This window comes from Gopherus evgoodei, chromosome 4 (assembly GCF_007399415.2).
Source record: "Gopherus evgoodei ecotype Sinaloan lineage chromosome 4, rGopEvg1_v1.p, whole genome shotgun sequence".
NCBI lineage: Eukaryota > Metazoa > Chordata > Testudines > Testudinidae > Gopherus > Gopherus evgoodei.
Genome location: NC_044325.1, coordinates 31,923,279 through 31,948,119, shown reverse-complemented (window position 1 = coordinate 31,948,119; position 24,841 = coordinate 31,923,279). Strand labels below are relative to the sequence as shown.

The following is a 24,841-nucleotide window of genomic DNA, read 5'->3' as shown; positions in this document are numbered from 1 at the left end:
CATAATCCCTCAATCTTTTTTTTATTAGTCACCGCTTCCCAGGATAGAGTCCCCCATCCTCTAAGTGTGGCCAACTGTCTTTGTTTTTAAATGTATATATTTACATTTAGCTGTCTTAAAACACATATTGTTTGCTTGTGCCCAGTTTTCCAAGTGATCCAGATTGCATTGTATCAGAGGACAGTGTCCTCTTCATTGTTTACCACTCCCACAGTTTTTGTGTGAGCTGCAAACTTTATCCGTGATCATTTTGTTTTCATCTAGGTCATTGACAAAGCTGTTAAATAGCATAGGACCAAGAACCAATCTGTGCAAGACCCCACTAGAAACACAATCACTCAATGTTGATGCCACACATGCAATTACATTTTGAGACCTAGCAGTTATCGAGTTTTTAATCCATGTAATGTGTACTATGCTAACTTCAGAGCATTCTAATTTTTTAATCAAAATGTTGTGTGGCACCATATTAAAACCTTACAGAAATCTGTTGTGTCAACAATATTACTTTTATCAACCAAACTTGTCATCATCAGCTAGGCTTACTTGCTCCAATTTTGGAGACAAGTTAGCAAGGGGTAATACTATATTTTGTTAGGCTGGGAACTGTGCTGAGCAAAGAATAGCTAGATGGCATGTCTTCTTGCACAGTCACAATCCTGACAGCCTTTGTCTGCCCAGACTGGCTGTTTGGCCCCCAAAGGCAAGGTGCATGCTGTGTGTGGCGTCTTCCAGCACAAGAAGTGACCTGTCAGCTCCACTGGAAAGATGGCTGTAACCCTGAATCATTCCTCTGGGCCAAGGGTTCTCAAACTGGGGGTCATGATGCCTGATGTGGTTACAGGGGGGTTGCCAGCTGTCAACCCACCTGGGCTGGCAGACCTGAGTCCCTGTTAAATTAAATTACCCCCCCCCCTTTTTAATTTCCAAGGGAGGGTCGCACTCAGAGGCTTGCTGTGTCAAAGGGGTCACCAAGATAAAAAAGCCCTAGTCCACTAGTCCTTGAATAACCCTGCCTTCCTCGACCCCACTAATTGGCCCTGTTCAATGGGTGACTTTGATCCAGCTCTTCTATGCTTGCTACCCAAAATCAAATGTGTGACCAGATCACTGGCTCCCTTCCTGCCTGAGCCAGCCACGTGGGAGACGATGGGAGCCCCGAGCTTTGCTGGCCGGCGCGCAGCGCGCTGAACAGCAGCTCCCAGCGGAGTGTGTGCGAGCCACAGGGCGCTGCGGACCTGGGCGCCCGGCTAGGCAGGGGCTGGCGGTGGGCGGGCGAGGAGGAGGTGGCTTTCTCCTGACGCCATATCCGAGGGCCGGGGTATATAAAGGAGGGGGCTGCTGCTGCAGTGCCCTGTCGGGATCTTCGGCAGAGGCGGCGGGGACGCGAGGTGTTGTGGGGGAGAGGCGGCCACACGCACGAGCTAATCCCGCCAGCGGATCGGCCCCACCCCGGCTCGGAGCCCAGCGTTCCCTGCTCGCCCTAAGCCGTCCGCCAGCGCTGCACGGGGAGGAGCGCGTCGCCCCTCCCGCACCCGGCCAGCCTTCACTCCGGCCTGCCGGCGCCATGGGCTGCAGAGGAGGCTTCGCTGTCCTGCTGCTGGCGGTGCAGGGTAGGCGTGGGGCCGGGGGGCGCCCTGGGCTCGGCTCGGGTCGGGACCTTGGCTGGCGCCGGGCAGAGGGAGGTGGCCCCGGACGCTCTTCCGCAGTGACTGTCCTTTCAGCACCAAGGACAGCACCTCTCCGCTTGCGGCGGCTGGGGCAGCCGAAAGCCGCTGGGGTCGCAAAGGTGTTTCTAGCCAGCGCTTCCGCCCAGCCTTGCCTGGTCGCAGACACCCAGGGCTGTCTTCTTGGCGGGGGGGGGGGGGGGGGGGGGCTGAGACAAGCCTCTGCGTGGGTGGGAAATGAGAGTACCCCGAATACACCCCCGCTGCACTGAGTTACTGAGTACACTTGCAAGGTCATCTCCGCCCGCGGAGACTTTACAAAGCCCGATCCAGCCACCAGCTCGCCCCTCCATTGCTCTGCAGAGGCGGCTGTTGTCCGTCTCTAGCAGCCATACGATCGGTCTCTAGCCCCATCTCAGAGCTAGCGAGAGATACTGGCTACTGGGAAGGGCTTGATTTCCTGAGCCTTGGCGTTGGAAGAATTCGGCTCAGCCACGTGAGGCTGATCCTTGCAAAACGTCTGGCCAGATAAAATCTCGCCTGCAGTCCCGTCTGCTTCACTTTGGGGGCCTGTTTAAGTCAACCTCTAAGGGAGAAACCCAAACCCAAGCCCTATCGTTAGAGTCCGCCCGATTACTGCTGATTGGTGAAGCCCGTAGTTAATAAGCTGATGTGGTTTATGGTCGAACATCAAGCCCAAGATTCCACCTTCCTGCTCACATTCTGGCCACAGCTGGAGCGCTCTGCCTGCGTTTCCCCAGCCGTACCCCGGGTCGCTGGAAATGTGCCAGGAAATGGAGACTAACCAGGTATCCTTTCCTTCTTTTGATGTTTACAGTCATTTCCCTCCCGGTAACCAATCCAATGAATAAAGGGGATGCTAAGGTAAGCTCTGAGACTGGGTTGTTAAAACCGGAGTGCTGATGTCTCTCTTGCTGGTAATTCAAGAAACCTCAGGGACCTCGGTCTCTTTTATCTGGAAATAATACTTTAAATGTTAATAGGGAAGCATGAATCGTTTCTTATTAGGGCAAAGATTTTTCAGCTGCATTATCTGCTCCTCTTTCTGGATTTTCATTTTATGCATAATTCAAACTGTTTTGTCTTTTTTTTTTGTCAACCCCCTGATAAGTTCAGCAACAGACAAAGGAGAATGTGAATGGTCACGGTTATATTGTATTTGACTGATTATAAACACATCCTGAGCCATCTTTGTTGAAAATGTAAAGACTTTATGCAGGTGCACTCATGCATGTTTAGAGGAGTCACTTTTTTCTGTCCGTTAATCTTTCTTCAGCTAGCTTGATTTGCTTAGCAATATCTTTCTATGTATGTATGTGTGCATAATAGAGAGATGCATATGCGAGTGTGTACGTATTTGCACATAATGTATACTTATACATATGTATAATTACCTACTTATTTATCTACATACATCTACCTAGCAATCTACCTAGCTGTGAGAGAGGTGCAGTCAAAAATTCTCTAACGTTATTCTTTCAAGTATGTACCTTTTCAAATTAACTTCTCTCTCAAACTAGCTAATTACACTTCTCTAATATTTGTTAAAGGAGCAGAAATGCCAGTTCTCATCCCTGCCTGCTGAATGTGTTTGTTAATCAAAATCTTCTCTCAGGGATAAGCAACCAAAGGTGCTTTCCCTTTTCCTTGGGGGAGGGAAGGGGGAAGCGCCAGTCAGTCTCCATGCTCGCTCCCTTGCACTCCACCATTCATCATCATTGTTACTTGCAGTATAAGTACTACAAGAAAACACTCACCCTCCTTTGTCTATGAACTGGAACCCGGACAGCTGTTGCAGCTGCTTTTGTTTAGAACTCCTAGCCTGCTGGCTGTGCTGTGAGCTAAGCTGATGGCTCATGAATGCAGCATGGCATTTACTATTGTCTCGGTCTTTTTTGCTGGTTCAAATGACAGTAATTGTTAAAGGCTCCATGGGTAGGTAAGGAGCAGAAACGTTTTCTGCTCTGTACAGACAGCTTCAGTGGTTGCCATCTGAGGAAGCCTATTAAACCCATAATTTCCCCTCTACTGTAACAGGTGATTTTCTGAGTCTGCTTTGTGATGGCTTCCCCAAAGTTAAGTGCACCATCTGTGTGAAGTGCCCCTTTTCCAATCCTTTAAGATTAAAGGACTAAATCCAGCCTTTGTGTAAATAGGTGTAATGAGGTGGAAGTCAGTGGGGTTATGCCAAGTCTGAATTATTCCCCAAGAGCTCTGTTTGTTCATGATCTCAACTCCTGTAATTGGACCTGGTCCAGCTCCCAGTGATTTCAGTGGGGGTCTTCTATTAACTTTAGAAGGAATTGGATCAAGCCCTTAATGAGTAATTAGGCTACCAACACACTAGTGTGAGCCCTGCAAAATTCTAGTTTAAGTTACAGAGTAAATAGAAACCTCATCAACCTACCCATGGTGCAAGACTTTGAGGTTTCAGCGCAAAGCATCCATTGTAGGATTCTGCCTGCCATATTGCCCTGTGTTCCTAGTTCTTGATGTTGGCTGAGAGGTGAAGTAAACTGTATGCATGTGCAGGTGGGGGCAATGGGAGTTTGAGCACTGAAAGCTGTTCCTCCATAGCTAGGTATATCTTCTTAACACAATTACTTCCACTGAGAGTCTGACCATAACTTCTTAAAACATTTGAAATACTCCTGGTCCTTCATCCGTTCCAGGACCCCAGAAGGCCAGTATTTCAGCAACAATAAAGTGGGAAAATATTTCAAAGGGTTTCATCTTTTGTTCCACTCCTTCTAAGGGCCTGAACCTTTACACAGAAGAAAATCCCATTGAGACACAGCAGGATGGGACCTTTTCAGTGTTTAATTCCACAATCTTATTTAGAATAGATCTATGGAGAATGTAATGTCACAGTGGAGAATTAGAGCCTGAACCTGCGGACCTTACTCAGGCCAAACAATCAGTGGATTCAATGCAAGTTTTGCCTGAGTGGGGACTACACAATTGTCATATTAATAGCTGCCAAGTTCCACCCAGAAGTGACAGCATTTCCTTGGTGAGTGAAGGGAATCTCAGGCATGTGTACAAGTATAAAATATGTGTGGGACATAAATTCTTTACACGCTGTTTTACACCCAAAGGAACCTAACAATATAACGGTCAGACATTGTAGAAAATGATGATATAGAGCCACAAAATGTTTGTTTATAGCATTTATTTGGGCCAGATTCTGATATTTTTACTTATATTAAGAAACACCTTACTCCACAAGTCCTATTGATTTAAATGGGACTACTCATGGAGTAAGGTGCTACTCAGCATGAGAAAGGGTATCAGAATCTGCCTCTTTGTCTTGTTTGTGGGTGCACGGTGTGTTTTAGCACTCCTAAAATTAATATTAATGGGTTGCTTGTCGTATAGGAGAGCAATACCAAAGGGAGCATAGACGTTTTTATTTCAAGTGTTAGATTTCTCTGTTAATGCTTCTAGTCTACCAAGCAATCCCTATAAACAGTGAAAGTATTTACAAGAAGATACTTCATTTTGTTATCCCTTTCTGAAATCTCTTTAATCTGCAAAATCAAATGGTTGAAAGAAATTAGCTATTTACAAATTGTGAACAGTTAAATTATTTTAGCTGATAAACGAATACATCTGATTGCTTGAACAGGCAACATTGTTGGCACCTGGAAATTGCTCACTAGTGTTAATTTACTGTGCAGCCACAATGTTCTGAATCTCTTGTGAGTAGTACAGTTTAGGAGGTTAAGACTCTTAGAAGGCCAGCCTGCTGAAATTGAAAAGAAGTTCAGGCTATAAAGAGATGAGCATTTATTGAGATCACTAGGACATGAGGAGTTTGGGGTGCAGGAGGGTGCTCTGGGCTGGGATCAGGGCTGGTGTAAGGGGTTGGGGAATGGGGGGGGAGTGAGGGCTCCAACTGGGGTGCAGGATTTGGGGTGGGACTGGGGATGAGGGTGCTCTGGGCTGGGATTGAGGGGTTTGGAAGGTGGGATCAGGACTGGGGCAGGGGGTTGGGGCACAAGAGGGGCTCAGGGGTGCAGCCTCTGGGTGCTGTTTATGTCAAAGGGTGGCATATCCCCCCTCTGTGTCCTATGCAGAGATGCGGCCAGGTGGCTCTACAAACGCCCCTGTCCGCAGGCGCTGCCTCTGGCCACAGTTGTAGCCAATGAGAGCTGCAATGGGAGCTGTGGGGGCGGCACTTGGGGTGGCGGCAGAGTGTGGAGCCCCCGGCTGCCCCTAAATGTAAGAGCTGGAGGGGAGACATGCCGCTGCTTCTGGGAGCTGCATGGAGCAGACACCGACTCCACTCTCTGGCTGGAGTACAGGAGCAGGGCAAGCCCCAGACCCTGCTCCCCAGTGGGAGCTCAAGGGCTGGATTAAATCGGCTGGTGGGTCGGATGCAGCTCACGCGCTGTCGTTTTCCCACCCCTGATCTAGTCCAATATTTCTAAAATGTGGCTACAAAGAGCTTTTCTTGTGGCTGTAGCCTCCTGGGTGATTGGGGGTTGGGAGGGAAGCAGAGGTCCCACCCCCAGGGCTGCTGGTAGGGGTTGGGCCTGCTCCACTTTGGAGACACAAACACTGGAGAAGCAGGCAGCCAGTGAGTTTCCCCCCTTCCCAGGGGCAGTGAGATCAGACTTCAGCCCTGTGATGGGAGGTGGCAGGCTCCAGCCAGGGGGCTTTGGGGTCTAGCTGCTGAGCTTCAGGCTCCGTCTCCGGGCCCTGGGCTCTGTTCCAGGACTCCATCCTCTGGCCAGGTGGTGACAGGTTCCAGCCTGAGGCTCAAGTCTGCTTCCCTCCACCCCGGCCCCTGCCACCTCCTCTGGCCCTGGCTCCTGGTCATGTGGCGTGGGCTCTGGCCCAGGGCTCACCACTCTTCCACCATTACTAGGGCCTTACCAAAGTTGCAGTCCATTTTGGTCAATGTCACGGTCATAGGATTTTAAAAATAATAAAATTCATGATTTCAGCCATTTAAATCTGAAATTTCATGGTGGTGTAATTGTAGGGTTCCTGACCTATAAGGGAGTTGTGGGCAAGACACAAAGTTATTGAGGATGGGTTGTGGTACTGCTACCCTTATTTCTGCACTGCTGCTGGCGGTGGCGCTGCCTTCAGAGCGGGGCAGTTGGAGAGTGGTGGCTGCTGACCAGGAGCCCAGCTCTGAAGGCAGAGTCGCCGCCAGCAGCAGCACGGGAGTCAGGATGGCCTAGTATGGTATTGCCACCCTGACCTCTGTGCTGCTACCTGCAGAGCTGGGCCCTCAGTCAGCAGCCACTACTCTCTGGATGCCCAACTCTGAAGGCAGGAGCACAGAAGTCAGGGTGGCAATACCATACTAGGCCATCTTGACTTCTGCACTGCTGCTGGCAGCGACTTTGCCTTCGGAGCTTGGCTCCAACAGCCACCACTCTCCAGCCACCTAGCTCTGAAGGCAGTGCAGAAATAAGGGTGGCAATACCATGACCCAATAAAATAGCCTTGTAACCTCCCTGCAACTCTCTTTTGGGTCAGGACCTCCAGCTTGAGAAACGCTGGTCTCCCCCCATGAACTCTGTATAATATCGGGTAAAAGCACACAAAAGACCAGCTTTCACAGGGGGAGATCAGCTTTCACGGTCCATGACACATTTTTCTTGGCTGTGAATTTGGTAGGGCCCTACCCATTACCCCCAGCCCCCACTGGCTTCTCCAGATCCTGGCTTTGGCTGCGCATTGGCAGGCCCCAGGAGCCAGCCACAAGAATCAGGCTTGGGCTCTGGTATCTGGCCACAGGGCTTTGAGCTCGGGCTGTCAGTAGTGTGGTGACAGGAGCCAGCCTCAGGGTCACCTTCGTCCCATTGCTCTGGGCCCCTGGTGCCTCCCTCAGCTCCCCATCCAGGGCTTAATTTGTCCCTGAGCTTGGAGGGGCTGAGTAAGTCTGTTGTGAAAAGCAATATTTGTATATTTATTAATATCACTTTTCACAACACACTTAGTAGCTGGCTGTGAAAAGTGATATCAACATACAAGTATCACTTTTCACAGAAGATGACTTACTAGTTAGCAAGTCTAGTTAAAAAAAAAACAAACCCACAAAAGAAACGACAAAAAAAAGACAAGAACATGCAAAGCACCTTATTTGTTTTTCTATTCTGTTTAGGTCCAGTAAAGAATAGAGACAACTGTACATTATTTTATTATTGAGTCTTCAAAAAAACCTACATAAATTACAGTAATTTGGACATGTATATGTGTATTTCTTTGTTTTTCCTAAAGTTAATTATTTTAGGGAAAATTGTCAGAATGGCCACCACTAAGAGTTGGTGGCTGCACTCTGAGGCCACCAAAAACTTTGTTGTGGGAACCCCAGATCTAGTCTGACCTGCACATTGCAGGCGACAGAACCTCACCCACCCCCTCCTATAATAGACCCATAACCTCTGGTCCTCAAATCATGGTTTAAAGACTTCAAGTTACAGAGAATTCACCATTTATTCTAGTTTAAACCAGCAAAGTGACCCATGCCTTGTGCTGCAGAGACCTTAGGAGTATTTGCCTATCTGACCTGAGGGAAAATTCTTTCCCAACCCCAGCTATGGCAATCAGCTGAACCCTGAGCATATTGGCAAGACCCACCAGCCAGACACCTGGGAAAGAATTCACTGGAGTAACTCAGAGCCTTCCCATCTAGTGCCCCTCTATGGTGTTTAGGGATATTGGCCACTAGCAGTTGCAAATGGGCCACATTCCATTGTAGGCAATCATATCATGCCATCCCCTCCATTAATTTGTCAAGCTCAGTCTTGAAGCCAGTTAGGGTTTTTTGCTCCCTACTGTGCCCCTTAGAAGGCTGTTCCAGAACTTGATGCCTCTGATCATTAGAAACCTTCACTTAATTTCAAGCCTAAACTTATTGTTGATCATTTTATATCCATTTATTCTTGTGTCAACATTAGTGCTTAATGTGTATAACTCCTCTCCCTCCATGGTATTTATCCCTCTGATGTATTTATAGAGAGCAATTGTATCTCCCCATAGCCTTGATTTGGTTAGGTTAAACAAGTCAAGCCCCTTGTGTCTCCTCTCATAAGTTAGGTTTTTTGTTCCTCTGATCATCCTAGTAGCCCCTTTCTGCACCTGTTCCAGTTTGAATTAATCTTTCTTAAACAGGGGAGACCAGAACTGTACACAGTATTCCAGCTGAGGTCTTACCAGTGTAACACTTCCCTATCTCTACTGAAAATACCTTGCCTGATGCATCCCTGGACTGCATTAGCCTTTTTCACTGCCGCATCACATTGGCGGCTCATAGTCATCCTGTGATCAACCAGTACACTCGGGTTATTCTCCATTTCTATCGCTTCCGACTGATGTGTCACCAGCTTATAGCAAAACTTCTTATTGTTAGTCCCCAGGTGCATGATCTTGCACTTTGCACTATTAAATTTCATCCCATTTCTATTATTCCAGTTTTCAAGGTTCTCCAGATCTTCTTGAATGATATTCCGCTTCTCCTCTGTACTGGCAATACCTCCCAACTTTGTGTCATCCGCACATTATTAGCGCACACCCACTTTTTGTGCCAAGGTCATTAATGAAAATGTTAAATAAGATTGGTACCAAGACCAGTCCCTGAGGAACTCCACTAGTAACCTCTCTCCAGCCTGCTAATTCATCTTTCAATATGGACTGTTGTAATCTCCCCTTTAACAAGTTCCTTACCTTTCAATTCTCTCATTCCCCACTGCTCCAATTTAACTAATAATTTCCCCTGTGGAACTGTGTCAGATGCCTTACTGAAATCCAGGTAGATGACATCTACTGCAGTTCCTTTGTCAAAAAAATCAATCACTTCTCAAAGAGATCAGGTTGGTCTGGCACAATCTGCCTTTTGTAAAACCATGTTGGACTTTATCCCAGTTACCATGTACCCCTATGTCCTTAATTACTTTCTCTTTCAAAATTTGTTTCAAGATCTGGCATACAATTGAGATCAAGTTAATAGGCCTGTAATTTTCCAGATCACCCTTTTTCCCCTTTCTTAAAAATAGGTACTATACTAGCTATTTTCCAGTCATAGGGTATGAACCCTAAGTTTACAAGTTCATTAAAAATCCTTGCTATTGGGTTTGCAATTTCATGGGCCATTCCTTTAATATTCTTGGATGGAGATTGTCATCCAGTCTGTATCTGGGAAATTAAAAAAATAGGAAATTTTTACAAGTAAAGACTACAGGTTAGGTCTGCATACTAGCGTAAACACTGCTGGAGTCAAACCAATGCTATCATCCCTCACTTTCCCAATCACTTAATTCAAACACAATCAACTTCTGTGTACTCAGATGTTGGGTTTTCCGTGTGCAATGGATTCACAGGCACATGGCACATTTGTTGCATTTGTGTTTTGAAATTTTCAGCCTTGTGTCTCTTCTCACATCAATATTAGTCAGCTGTAACTCCAGACACCAATGGAGTTACTCTTATGTGAGAGGAGAATCGAGCCCATTGTCTTACTTCTGTTCAACAAATCAGTGAGACAAATGGTACAAAATTCTCTTATTTACATTGATGTAAATGGGAACGTAGAAACACAGGAATGGCCAGACAGGATCGAACTAAATTATCTATTAGTAGTAGTATTACAGTAGCAGCTAAGAGTCTTAGTCCAGTATCCTGTCTCTGACAGTGGCCAACACCAGATGCTTCATAGGAAAGTGTAAGAACCCCACAGTAGGCAACTGAGGGACAAGCTGCTCCTCACACAGGTCTCATCCTGGACTCTAATAGTTAGTAATTGGCTTAGGTCCTAGAGTACACATTTTAATAGTCCTTCCTAAATTTATTAATTATAACTTTGGATATTCTTGATAGTCATATAAATGTCCAATCCCTTTTAGAATATTGCTAAATTATTGGCCTCAAAGACTTCCTGTGGCTGAGAGTTCCTCAAGTTATTCACATGTTGTGTTCAAAAGAATCTACTTTTCTTTATTTAATTTCACACTTTTTTAATTCCATTGTTTGCCCCCTTGTATTCTGAGCCAGGGAGAACAGACTCCCACTCTACCTGTTATGGAACTAATATATGTATGTGGAATGTAAACAGTTGTAGGATTTGCCCTATGTTCTTTTTCACTGAACTTGGGTAATAAATAAAGCCAAGATGGGAGAGATTTTAATCTGTATGTTTGTGTCTTTCTAGGTGATGAAGTGCATTGTAGAGGTCATTTCTGATACTCTGTCAAAGCCAAGCCCGCTGCCAATCAGCCAGGAATGCCTAGAAACTCTCAGAGGAGGTATAGACAGACAGACACTTTTTCCCATGGTCTCATGAAATACTGAGTATCTGTTAGTTATGAAAAATCTATTTACCAATTCAGAGACTTTAACCTTTGGCAATGAAGCTCTTGTGCTGCAGTCATAGCATTGATTGTCCCAAAGCTGAAGTCCGGGGTCACTTGCATGAAATTAAAAACCTAAGTCATAATTTTTTAATTGAATTGATTTTTGATGGGTCTGCAGTTAAGAGCAAATTCAGTAAATGAACTGACTAGCTAAAGGAGCATGTGAACAAACTGTTTGCGTTGCTGTACCTATAATAATAATCTTCTGTTGCAGATGAAAGGATCATTTCAATCCTTCGTCATCAAAATTTACTGAAGGAGCTTCAAGAACTTGCGGTTCAAGGTACAGTTCTGCTACAATTAAAGTGGCAGGAAGGTGTTAATAAGTCATTCAAGTCCCTGGTGAATTTTTTAATGTACATTATTTGAGTCATAAAAATGTTCTACAGATAACTTTATAAAACTTTTCTATCAGAGTTTCCAACAAATAAGACCATAAACTCAGAATGTCATTTTCTGCCCTCAGTTACACCTGTGTACATCCAGATTGACTGCACTGAAGCCAATTAAGTTACTTCAGGTTTCCATCAGTGTAACTGACTGTATAACTTACCCAAGAGAGCCTACTCTTTTTTATGGATAGCAGATACCTAAGGGAAACACTTTGGCTTATTTAAACTAAACAATCTTTGAAGTTAGAAATACAATTGAACTTCGACCAAATCAATGTCTGCTGATTATGAAGTATAAGATCCAAGGCCAAAGCTCATAGAAGTCAGTGGGAGTCTTTTCCACTGTTAAATGCTGTATTTCAGTCATGATTTAGACTGGAGGACTTCAGAGCATTAAATATTAATTCTTATCCCTCTTAACAGCCGGTAGGAAGAAATGAGGCTCCGCTGCAGAGAGCCCAAAGCACTTGGGTAATCTGCTGGTGTACAAGTGTTGAAATCCATCAGCCCCAACCTGAGGCCATGCTGGGGGCTTGTTCCCTCTGTGGAGCTTCATGTCTTCTGCACCTGTTGCTTGGAATGTTGGGGGCCAGTGGATTCTGTGGCCTCTCCTCCAAACCACCTGCATCACTGTCCTCTGGAACCAGGCTCAACCACAGAGAGCCAGAGTATCTGGATAATTTGCGTTCTGCTCCTGGTTCTGTCTGTGACCTTGAACACAGCTGTCACTCTGCCTCTGTCCTCCCATGCAACCACAAAGCAGAATTAAGTCATGCACATAGGGCTGACCAGTTCTCCCTTCTCAGCACATGACGTGTGTGGATGAAAAGGTGCTACCTGCTCCTGCTAGTAGGTACAAGTGTTGTACCACATTTGGGTCTGAGCTCAAGTCAACATAGCAGGAACAGAAGCAACATCTAATTCTTGTATTCTTTCATTCATTCACTGTCATAAGGGATATTGAAAGTTGAGGCTCTGGAATTTCATTGCCAGTGTTTCCCACAGCCCTGGTAAGAAGTAGCCATGTGGCCTGCTTTGGATGACCAGGAATAACATGAACTAACCTCAGAAGAGAAATCAGGAAGTCACACATGGCGAGAACAAATGAAAAGGAGTGGAAGGGCAAGAGATTAGGAAAAGTAGCTGGTGCATTAAAGAGCCTCAGTTACATTCAAACACAAACCACCCCCATGGGGGCTCCAAAGCAGCTTAAAAGTAAAGTGAAAAGTGGGCAGAGGGGGCAAAAGCAGCATTGACCTGCCCATCCTGCCTACCATGGAGGTCTCAGCCAGAGCTCACCAAAGAGGCAGGATGTGGGTAAGCCAGGAGCATGACCAATGGGTCTCTACAAAATGCTGATCCACTGGCCCAGATCCCTACTTGTGAAGAGGAATAATGGGCTCTCTCTGATTGCCCAGTAGCAGCAGCAGCAGCAACAGTCCAGCTGCACAGACACCCTGACCAGATGGGCTAGGTTACTTAGTCCCACTGGCCCTCATTTACCCTACACAGAGCCATTCCCCACGGTTTGACCAAACCCCTATTAAATGCTCATGCACTCTGTGGAGCTGTTGTACAGGGTGAACCGTTGTTATGCTTTCAACTAGAGCTACCGCTGCACAGTGACACTGAGCATGCGTTCTCCACTGGGGTTTTTCCTTTCACTCACAAAATTAGGCCATGTTTAGCTAGCTTAACTTGCATTATTTTAAAGGCACTTCCTTTCTTTCCCTCCCCCACACCTTGTAATTATTCCATCACATGCCTCCTTCCTCCCAACTCGCCCTCCCAACTACTAGACTCAGCTCAAAATGTAGCTCATAGATCACTAGTGGAAAATGGTTCTTGCAGAATAGGGAAACAGCAGGAGGAAGAGGAAGGGGAAGGGAAACACCGACCCTGGAAAGCTCTTTCCTCCCTCCCTCTCTCTTCTGCACATCTGGCTGGGGCTGAGGTAAATTGGTCTGGAAGCGGCCACATCTTAAATTGTTTTCCCTGTTCATAGACTTGGGGAAGGATTGAGGTGGCCTGTTTCCCTCTACACAGATTTGGAGGCAGGGGTTAATTTGGGATTGGAGAGGCCATGCCTGGGGAGAGAGGTTGTTGTTCTGATGAACTGCACTATAGAAGAGCTGGGTGTTATGATTTGTGACTCAGGCACTGGCTGGGCCTCAGGAATTCTGGGATCAGTTCCTGGGTTTGCCTCAGCCTTCCTGACTGCTCTTTCTCCAGTGGGCAAATCACATCATGTCTGTCTCACATCCCCATCTGACGAGAATAAGACTTTTCTCCCACCCTTTATCCGCCGTGTCTATACGACTTGGAATTTCTTTGGGGTAAGGACTAAGTGTTTGTATGGCCCCTTGCTCAAGGGAATTGGGCTCTTGGTAAGGCTGGGACTTCTGGGAACTATGTAATACAAAGAATGTCATAATAAATGCCACTCCCTGCTGCTTTTCAGTGGCATGAATTGTAAAACACCCTGTGTGAAGGCATCCCTATTTATCTTCTCACTTGGGGGGATCAGGTATACAGGACTTCTGGTGGCAGCTGATACATCAAAGGGGAGAGGAGCATGCATGGGAGAGGGGCAAGTGTATGGCACAGTGGGGACAGCAAGCCCTGAAAAGGAACAGGTGTGCATGTATTGGGTGCTTTTGTATGATGGTAAAAGTGGGTAATTCACGGAAGGAGAAGGGCGAGGCTTCTGGGGGACCATTCAGATGCTTAAGTAAACACCTACCTAAGTATTTTGCTAGAAAGAGGCCTCACTGCAATTCAACAGCTACTTTTCTGTCCTCTTTCACCCCTAAGTCTCCTTCAGCATTACTGTTTTCCAAGTGTCTCTTCCCATTAAATGCCTGTTTGCTTAGGGGTTATCTGGCTCCAGCTGCGCTGGCTTGCACATGATGTACTTTGCTGAAGCATGGTTAATACAGTTGGTTCACGTAGTGCCTAGTTAATGCATTTTTCTCATTCCAGCTTCTTATTGTCAGAGTTCAGTATTAAATGTACTGAAACAGTTTTCCTGACACAATTCTTTAAAATATAGTGGGGAATGTTGCTTTCTGACCCCACTCCTTATTTGACACAGGGGCTAATGAAAGAACCTGGCAGCAGAAGAAAAACGGTGGCTTTGAAGATGAACTTTCAGAAGTCCTTGAAAGCCAGAATGACAAGAACATGCAAAGAGGTTAGTGTCAGCCTAACCCCCAGGAAATCCACATCGAAAGAACATCCCTGTTTGTGTGCATCAAGGCTGTTAATACAGTAATCTGCTTCACATTTTAGCCCTCTTTTTTGTTGCTGAAATAGACTAGCGACCTTGGGTTTGCTTTGGAATAGTTAATGGCTTAAGAAACATTTCATTTTGCAGCCATAATTACTGGAAAAATTCTAAATCATAACAGATACTGATTTGCCATCCTGCTGCCATTTTCAGTATTAAAATGAGTGACAGGTGAGTCCTACAATGAAAGATGTGACAGATTCCCATCCTCTTTAATAGTCCATCTTCATAGCTTTGTGTGTTGGACTAGGTTTTCATGCGACACCAATCACCGTTGTATCTGAGCACCTATAGCGTTAATGGCCAGCTCATGTATCACTTGAAGTCAATAGGAGTCTTGGATGCACAAAAAATGTAGGGTCCTAAAACAGACCAAACTCAGCTGTGATTATTTCCCTCAGGTCAGTCCTGTTGGTTAACTGGAGTTGCCCCAGTGGAAGTAAAAGGAGACTTTAGGCCATTTTCTCTGGCTCAGAGCCTTCTCTTTTCCATATCAGAAGAAGGTAGTGCCTGTGTTGGATTAGTTTGCTGCAAATATAGTTCAATACAGAATGGATTCCGAAGCAAAATCATGGCACTATCTAACTTAGTGAGTGTGATTTCTGGAAGAACTATTTGTTTTAAGCAAAATAAGCAGTCATAGGTTAAGAGGGAAGGTTCTCTCATGGATTGGTAACTGGTTAAAAGGTAGGAAACAAAGGGTAGAAATAAATGGTCCGTTCTCAGAATTGAGAGAGGTAAATAGTGGTGTCCCCCAGGGATCTGTCCTGGGCCCAGTCCTATTTAACATATTCATAAATGATCTGGAGAAAGGGGTAAACAGTGAGGTGGCAAAATTTGCAGATGATACAAAACCACTCAAGATAGTTAAGTCCCAGGCAGACTGCGAAGAGCTACAAAAGGATCTCACAAAACTGGGTGACTGCATAACAAAATGGCAGATGAAATTCAGTGTTGATAAATGCAAAGTAATGCACATTGGAAAACATAATCCTAGCTATACATATACAATGATGGGGTCTAAATTAGCTGTTACTACTCGAGAAAGATCTTGGAGTCATTGTGGGTAGTTCTCTGAAACCATCCACTCAGTGTGCAGCGGCAGTCAAAAATGTTGGGCATCATCAAGAAAGGGACAGAAAATATCATGTTGCCTCTATATAAATCCATGGTACTCCCATACCTTGAATACCGTGTGCAAATGTAATTGCTCCATCTCAAAAAAGATGTATTGGAATTGGAAAAGGTTCAGAAAAGGGCAACAAAAATGACTGGGGTATAGAACAGCTTCCATATGAGGAGAGATTAATAAAACTGGGCCTTTTCAGCTTAGAAAAGAGGCAACTAGGGGGAATATGATAGAGATCTATAAAATCATGAGTAGAGAAAGTGGATAAGGAAGTGTTGTTTACTCCTTCTCATAATACAAGAACAAGGGGCCACCAAATGAAATTAATAGGCAGTAGGTTTAAAACAAACACAAGAAAGTATTATTTTTTCACGCAACATACTGCCAACCTCTGGAACTCCTTGCCAGATTGTGTTGTGAAGGCCAATGCTATAACAGGGTTCAAAAGGGAGCTAGATAGATTCATGGAAGATAGGTCCATCAACGGCTATTAGCCAGGATGGGCAGGAATGGTGTCCCTAGCCTCTGTTTGCCAGAAGCTGGGATTGGGTGACAGGGCATGGATCACTTGATGATAACCTGTCTGTTCATTCCCTCTGGGGCACCTGCCATTGGCCACTGTCAGAGGACAGGATACTGGGCTTGATGGACCTTTGGTCTGACCCAGTCTGACCGTTCTTATGTACTTACCATGCTTTGTTCCATACTGTACAGTGTTCTGAGCTGTTGCATTCAGCAGTCGAGCACCCATGGCCATCTGAGTTGAAGTTGAGAGAGTCTAATATATTCAAACAAAACTGAGGGGACAGGAAACTCCCCGTCATTAAGGCTTGCTCCTGCTTCCATGGAGTTCAGTGGGAGCGGGATCCAGCCATCAGCCTTTCATTAAAACCAAATTGAAAAAAATTAAACTGCTGGCATGTGCACTCTTCCAGCCCCCAGGGGAGTATCGGTCTGAAGATTCTTGGCCCTGACACACTCACCCGCTGGGACAGTAGCCAGTCATTTCAATGCCACTTTTCTGCCAGGAATATAAGTTATAATGCAGAAGCTTGAATACATTAATGACATTTACTCATCTTAAGCTTTTTTAGCACTGCTTTATTCCATTTTCTCTCTATGCCCATTTACTTCTACCTCTTTTCTAGTTTTCTCGTCTCTTCCTCTTTCTTTTGCTCTTAAAATATGATTTGACTTTTTTGTATTTGAGTACTGCCTATGCCCCTTCTGAGATCAGGGCCCATTGTGAACAACAATAATAAATAAATAAAACCCTTTGGCCAACAGTAGCTGCCCGTGACTGTCTGAGCAGCCTTGGCCTAGTCATACTAATCCCATCTGTATCAAGTGGGAATAACACTTCCCTTTCTTTTAGGGTTGTTGTGAGTAGGAATTAGCCAGTCTTTGCACAGGACTTTGAGCATGTAAAGTGCTATCTAACTGTAAAGCATAATTATAATTCTAAGATTTTCTATTTTATATTTAATCTCAAAGGCAGTGGCAGTTTATCATCGGAGACAAGGTAGTGAGATAGGCTCTGCTTCAGCAAAGCATTTATGCACATACTTAAGTTTAAGGCCTAGTCTACACTTGGGGGACGGTGGGGATCAATCTAAGATACACAATTTCAGCTACAAGAATACGTTGACTTCAGCTGCGCTATCTTGGATCGACTTACCTCCTGTCCTCACGGTGCAGGATCGATGGCTGTGGCTCCCCTGTCAACTCCACTTCCGCTTCTCGCCCTGGTGGAGTTCCAGAGTTGATAGGAATGCACTCGGGGGTTGATTTATCGCGTCTAGATGAGACACAATAAATTGATCCCCGATAGATCAATCGCTACCTGCCAATTCGGGTACCCTAAGTCTACTACACTGAATAGTGGGTCGGCTTAAGCATATGTCTACTGTACTGAAGCATGGGTGAAATTAAAGATAATCAATGGGCCTACTCACATGGTTAAAGTTCAACATATATTTAAATACAGTGTTAACAGGATGGACTTGCTCATGTGCTTAAAGTGAAACATAGGTTTAATTAAATGATTTTCTTTTTTTCCCGGAGTTGAGCCCATAGATCAGTAAGAAGCCTCCTCATTTGTGAAATAGACTTCTAAAGAGAGGTTCTGGTTTTGCCATGTTGCCACTACAGATAACTCAAGGGAAACTGCTGCGGAGGAGCCCACAGCCTCATTCTCTGAGCTAGCAGCAGAGAGAAGCCAGCAGAACAGTGAGAGGAAGGAGTCCAAGGAGGATGAGAAAAACAGCCTGGAAGAAAGGGAGCTAAGACTGCGTGAAGCTGGCCCTGAAAATGACAAGGAGAACGCAGAGGAATCTGACAGCAACGAGGTCAGTGAGGCTGAAGAATCGCCAAGGGAAGATGCTTTAGATGACCACATTAATGACGACCTCCGAGCGGATGAGCTGGCCGAGCACACGCTCCAAGAGGCTGAAGAGGAGCAGCCTGAAGAGACCGACAGAAGCCAGGAGCTTCAGGGAGAGAAGAAGCAGATCTCCAAAAAGGGCCAGGAAGAGAGCCAAGAAGCAGGAGAGGAGACCCTACAAGAGCATATTGAAGAAGAGGATGCTGGGAGAAGCACCCTGGAAGATAAGCAGCCTACGGAAGCAGACAGGATACTGGGCTCAGCTGAGGATGAGACAGAGGAGACTCCAAAGGAAGGCGGTATGTATCCCATATGATGTCCCAGCCATCTTCTTCATTTTGTGCTGTATGACAAAAGGAGAACTCCGGGCTAGTTTCACAAAGGTATTTAGAGGCCTAAAAGTGCAGCTAAGCACCTAGTGGGATTTCCAAGTGCACCTAAACATGTTAGAAGCATAACTCCAACCAGCAGTTATACATAAATCCCACTAGGCCCATCTGCATCTTTAGACATCAAAATACTGTTGTAAATCTGCCCATCAGTTACTTCACTCTGAGCCTTACGATGGGTCTGGTCAGTTTTCAAAGAGCTTTTACATCATTTATTGAAGCTTCTCAGGCTTTTTAAGTTTCTTAACTACTGCTAGCTCCAGTCTCTTTGTCGTCAATATTGCAGGACATATGTGTCTTCTCCTCCTGCACGTCTAGCTGTATTTTCATGTGACCTGTGTTGTATACAAGAGGTCAGACTTAACATTCATAATGTTCCCTTCTGGCCTTAATCCATGAATCTGTTGCTTCAGCATGTCCATCAGTTCACATAGAGCAATTCAGTAAGAAATAAGGCTTGGTGCAAAGACTGGGTCTAACTAATCTAAATGCCATGTCATTGTCATTCTGTTCAATAGATGCTTTAGATAACAAAGGTGCTTTGGGCTTTGGCCAAGGTTTGAAGAATTCAGAAGAAGAGAAATCCCATGGACTAAAAGGAGGGAGGCATCGGTCAGAGGATGAAGCAATGCAGGCAGAGGACACCTTCCACCCTAGGGATGTCAAAAGCGAGGAAGTGGAGGAGGAGCCCTCCAGAGAGTGGGAAGACTCCAAGAGATGGAACAAAATGGATGAGCTGGCCAAGCAGCTGACATCCAAGAAGCGCATGGAGGAAAAAGACAGCAGCGAAGACCCAGATAGGTCCATGAAAATGTCCTTCAGGTCCCACAAGTATGACTTCCATAACCCAGAAGAGGATATGAGAAGGTCATGGAAACATCACACTAAGGAGGACAGCAGCGAAGCAGGGTTTCCGCTTGCTGCTATGCCTGAAGAAAAGAAGGATGAAGAAGGAAGCGCTAACAGAAGAACAGAGGTTGGTGTGACACCTGTGCATGCACTTTAAAAAAATAAAAATAAAAAAAAAATCCAGTCATTTGCAGGGTATCAAAAGTGCACTGAGATGTTTAGGAAGGTGCCATATTTTTTTAAATATCTGACACCATTACTTATTATGCCCAGTGTTAGGCAGGTAGCTGTGTTTTGTTAGTCTGTGATCCTCTCTCACTTCAGGGTTGGTTTTTATTATTTAAGACCCTTGAACTAATTTACACATTGTCCTTCAGACCCTCAGAAATCCAGGCAGACTAGTCACTCTGAGCACCAGGTTTGCACACAGAACCAGGAGCAATGCCTTTGTACTTCCAGGAAACTGCAGGGAGCCCAATCTGCTCCTGTTTTTGAACCAGTCTTAGAAGCAACCAAACCCCCTTCACACTAGCCTGGCTCATAGGCTTGGGACCAGCAGTAGAATTTCTCTTTTTGCAAGCTGGCTGTCTCAGAATGGGGCATCTTACTTCAGAAATCACCCTACTGACTAGGTGGGGCTGGGGCTAGAACTAGACAACTCCTGTGAGAGGCAACAAGCCACCACTACCAACCTTCACCAAGCGACCAGTAAATGAGGGAAGATATGCCATTGATTTCAGTTCAACAAGGGAGAGGCTACACCCCATGTGCCCTGCTCAGCTACCGCTTATAACATCATAGGTGTAGTTTAACCTCAACATAGGGGGAGAGGAGCAGGGAGCTTAATACTACTAACAGAGACAGGTCAGACTTTAGGATTTACTGACTGACAGACTGCCTCACACCCCAGATCCTGTCCCCCTGTCCAGGGAGGGACTAACAGGCCCCCCCCCCATCACCGTACTCCATAGGGTGCACCTGCATCCCAGCTGGGGGAGGGATCAACAGTCTTCCCTGCACTCCTAAGGGATACCCTGCCCCGGAGAGGCACTGACAGACCCCTGGAACCTACCCCCACCTCCAAGGAGGCACTGACAGATCACACCACATGCCCAGCGCTAACCACTACAGATCTCCCTCCCCCCAAGTGGGACCCCCCCCACACCCCTCCATAGGGAACCTGCCAGATCTTACTCCCCTGTGACCCCCCCCTTGATCTTCCACTGAGTTCCCCCCACACACACACACTTTGCCACTCGGGGGAGGGAGTGACACCCCCCCGGCACACCTCCTGGAGACTCCCCCCCCACACACTCCCATAGGGAACCCTTATGGCACCAAGTCCCCTGCATTGGGAAGAGCCCGATGGCTGCACACATGCACCCCGACCCCACCCCCAGGACAACATTGCTGCACTGCCCCCCCCCACTCTTGCCATAGGGAACCTTCCCCATACCCTCCATAGGGGACCCTCTCCTGAAGCCGCACTCCTCCCCCCAAAGGACACTCCCCCCCCACCAAACCTGGCACACGCTACTTTGGCCACCAGGAAAGGGGCAGGCCGCCAATGTAAGTGCCCCCAAACTCAGATTTCCACCACCTGCTCGCCACAACCTGGGGGGAATGCACCCTACCAGGCACCAGGGAGGTGTGCAGAGCTGGGGGTGAGAAGAGCCTTGCAGGAGCCCCCTCTGTGGTATTTCTTATTGCAGGTAATTTTTACCATAGGTCAGTGGGTCTCAAACTGTGGGGCAAGACCCCATTTTAATGGGGTCACCAGGTGTGGCATTAGACTTGCTAGGGCAGAAACTGAAGCCTGAGCCCCAGGGCCAAAGCCATAGCACAGGGCTTCAGTCCTGGGTGGAGGGAGCTCAGTTTACAGACCCCACCCCAACTTGAGGCTAAAGCCCTTGGCCTTTGGTCCTCCTGCCCAAGGTGGTGGGGCTTAGGCGTTGGCAGGCTCAGGCTTCGGTTCCCCTCTGCTGGGCTCCTGTAGTGATTTTTATCAGAAGGGGGTTGTGGTGCAATGAAGTTTGAGAACTGATGCCATAGGTTAAGCTGTAGAGGGGAAGGGATAGAGCAATAGTTTGAGCATTGACCTACTAAACCCAGAGTTGTGAGTTCAATCCTTGAGGGGGCCACTTAGGCAAAAATCAGTACTTGGTCCTGCTAGTGAAGGCAGAGGGCTGGACTCAATGACCTTTCAGGGTCCCTTCCCCTTCTAGGAGATAGATATATCTTCAATATTATTATAGCAGTGGTGGCCAGCATGCAGTGAACTAGGTTTCATAACATCTTTGTCCTGGGGACAACACCTGGAGAAGTAGGACCTACACACCAGCTACCCAGAGGAACAACCCAGGAAAAGCTATACCTTTTGGCTTGGGCAGGATGCAGTACCTGTTCTTTTGTGTGAAGTAGATTTGAATTCGATAACCATAATGGAAGTTACCCATACTGTCCCTTATGGAGCCACTGCTGTTTACATAATGCTGAAAACAAGAGCTAGGGTAAGCTTGACTTTTGACATGCTCTTTACCTGCTGCAGCAGGAATGCAGCCCCAACCAAAGCTGGAGCATCAGCCATTTTCATGACCATGTATAAATATGTCACTGACACACACACATACTCTCTCTCTAGCAAAGACAAGACCCTTCTACTTAGCAGAGACCTTTCTTTACCTCAGTTGGTGCAGAGTTGTGGTTTGGTGTTGCTTAATGCTTAGTTCACTGTTTGCAGATGATCTGTGTCTGTGCTTATGCAGCCACGGTCAGTGACACGTACCAAATTAGCCTGCTGATTTAAGTCCCTGTTGTTGAAATACATTTACATTTTTGTAGCAAAAAATAGGACAGACTGGAATTTGGACCAGCACCATACAGTTATGGTGGCTTAATCTGTGTCTTTAAATTACTAACAAAAATATTCTCAGGTAAAGTAGCAGCTGTGAATACACAAGAGCAACTTTAGAAAAAAATCATTTTCAATTTTAGAGCACATTTTCAAAAGAGTTGCTCATGTTGTATACTGAGTTCTTCCCTATGATCTCTCAACTTCTTGTACACAGGTCTTAAATACACAACTGGGCATAGCAACTGCTCTGCTTCTACAAACAGGTAGCTAGGCAGATACATTTTGCAGGTATTTAGGCACTTTGATTTCTATGGGAGCTAAGGGCCTTTGTGAATCCCACCTTCTGTTTCTCAGGTTCCGTCTCTCAAAGTAGGGGCACTGCTTACTTGGCTCACAAAGGTGTTGTGAAGACCGATTAATGTATAGTACATACTTTGAAAATATAAAACATCACAAAAGTGCCCAGAATGATTAAACCCAGATTATTCTATACATGCATCTAGATTGGGGTTATGCTTCAGAATGAGAAATGTTGTGCTGGTATGTACAGCACATGAATATTAACAATATCCAGCTTGTTTATAGCTTCTCTGAACAACCCAGCTCTATTTTAAAGACATTACCCCCCCCAAACAACAGCTTCTGATCTCCTCTCTGCTCAGCTGGATGCCTCAGAACTCCTACATCAATGTATTGTAAATACGTTCCTTTTCTTAGATCTCAAGAGAGCAGTGAGGCACTCCCACAGCACCAATGTAGGTGCAAGGAGCATGACACACCTGATTCTTAACTGAAATCCTTTATTTTCAGAAGAAAAAGGAATAGGTGGGATGATTTCCACTTGCCTGAAACCACAGCCAAAAATAGTTTATGCAAAATTTCAGCTAAAGGGCTTGTGCAGGTGTTCAGTGGGTAGATGTCCACACCACCAAAAAATCCCCCAAATACATACTGATATTTATATTACAGTAGCACTTAGAGCAGTGGTCCCCAAACTTTTTACCTTGTGCCCCTCCCCCCAGTGGCCCCAGACCCAGGGCCAGGAGCTCTGGGAAGGGGGGAGATGCGGACATGGGTAAGGGGGCTGCGGTTGGAGCCATAGCTGGGGACAGGGGCGGGAGCACTGGAGGTGGTGGAATCTCCATCCTTAGAGGTTTTTAAGGCCCAGCTTGACAAAGCCCTGGCTGGGATGATTTAGTTGGTGTTGGTCCTGCTTTGAGCAGGGGGTTGGACTAGATGACCTCCTGAGATCTCTTCCAACCCTAATATTCTATGATTTCATGAGTGGTGCCGGAGGCTGGCAGCCACAGCTGGAAGCAGAGCCCCAGGAGAGGAGGCAGCAACTGGGGCCCTGGGTGCGGGGCCCTAAGAATGGAACAGGGTGGTGCTCCCTCCCTGCCCAACACGGGGGCTAGGCCAGGCCCCTGCCACATGCCCCCAAATGGGCATGCCCCACAGACTGGGGACCTCTGACCAGGAGTTTCTGGCCAAAAGTCAGGGCCTAACATGCTACATCAGGCCCCGCATTGTAGGAGACTGTCTCTGCCCTGACAAGCTCATAGTCTAAATAGAAGCACAAAGGGGTGATATGACTTGACCAAGATCACACAGTAGGCCACTGGCTGAACTAGGAATAGAACCCTTATCTCTTGACTTCCAATATGTTATCCACTAGAAAACACTATCTCTCCCCCTGCTTCGCCTGTCGGGCCCAGATAAATACCATAAACTCTTTGATTGGTCAATGCAAAGAAAGAGACTTAGGGATGACGTTATGCTGTGTAATTACCTCTTTACTTCTGATGTTTTAGGATCAGGAGTTGGAAAGCCTGGCAGCAATAGAAGCTGAACTGGAGAAAGTCGCCCACAAGCTCCATGAATTGAGGCGGGGCTGAAGTTCCCCCTATGCATAACATGAGCAAAAGCCAGAAATTAACTCATCCTTTTACACTGCATCTTAAGTTACTGATTCAAAAAGTAAAAATTAAAAAATAAAGACGGAGCAGAAGCATTTCGTCCAGGAAGCCAAAATTGCTAGGAAATGACAGGCTTGCTCTCTTTGCAGTAATATTACACTCATCGTCGGCTTCTTCCTTGATTTTGTGCTCCCTTAGCCACTATGGTTCTCTCTTGTACCCTTTGGATAATTGTATCCTGAGCAGTGTGACTTACTCATGTACTTTCTGTTTGTTTGGGTTTTTCTTTTTCTCTTCTTTAAAGACGGCTTTCTAGAATGTTTTACTTCTCCCGTTAGATTCACTGGATAAAATTGCAATAACTTCTCTTTTGATTAAAAGCTGAGAACTCTGACTGTAATATATTCTATATAAAAATTTATCTAAGGAAAAATAAAACTGTGATGGGTTCCTTTCTTTGCCTTTCGAGCTCCAGCCTCAATCATCAGTACCGAACACAGCAAGAGTTTCTCTTTATATGGTGCCAAGCAGAGGAAGTGTTGAAGTCTCCACTAGTACCATGAAAAAAGTTCAGTGTAACCTCC

General features: G+C 46.0%; 1 protein-coding gene across 1 annotated transcript; it reads left to right on the top strand.

The window, feature by feature from the left end:
- The first annotated feature begins 1,341 nt into the window (after positions 1–1,341).
- Positions 1,342–24,651, top strand: CHGA (chromogranin A). The gene is made up of 8 exons (XM_030558884.1): positions 1,342–1,613; positions 2,506–2,552; positions 10,855–10,948; positions 11,271–11,339; positions 14,543–14,641; positions 18,018–18,548; positions 19,157–19,614; positions 24,153–24,651. Exons 1-8 carry the CDS (start codon positions 1,568–1,570, stop codon positions 24,234–24,236), a joined length of 1,428 nt encoding a protein of 475 aa, XP_030414744.1. The 5' UTR covers positions 1,342–1,567; the 3' UTR covers positions 24,237–24,651.
- The last annotated feature ends 190 nt before the right edge of the window (positions 24,652–24,841 follow it).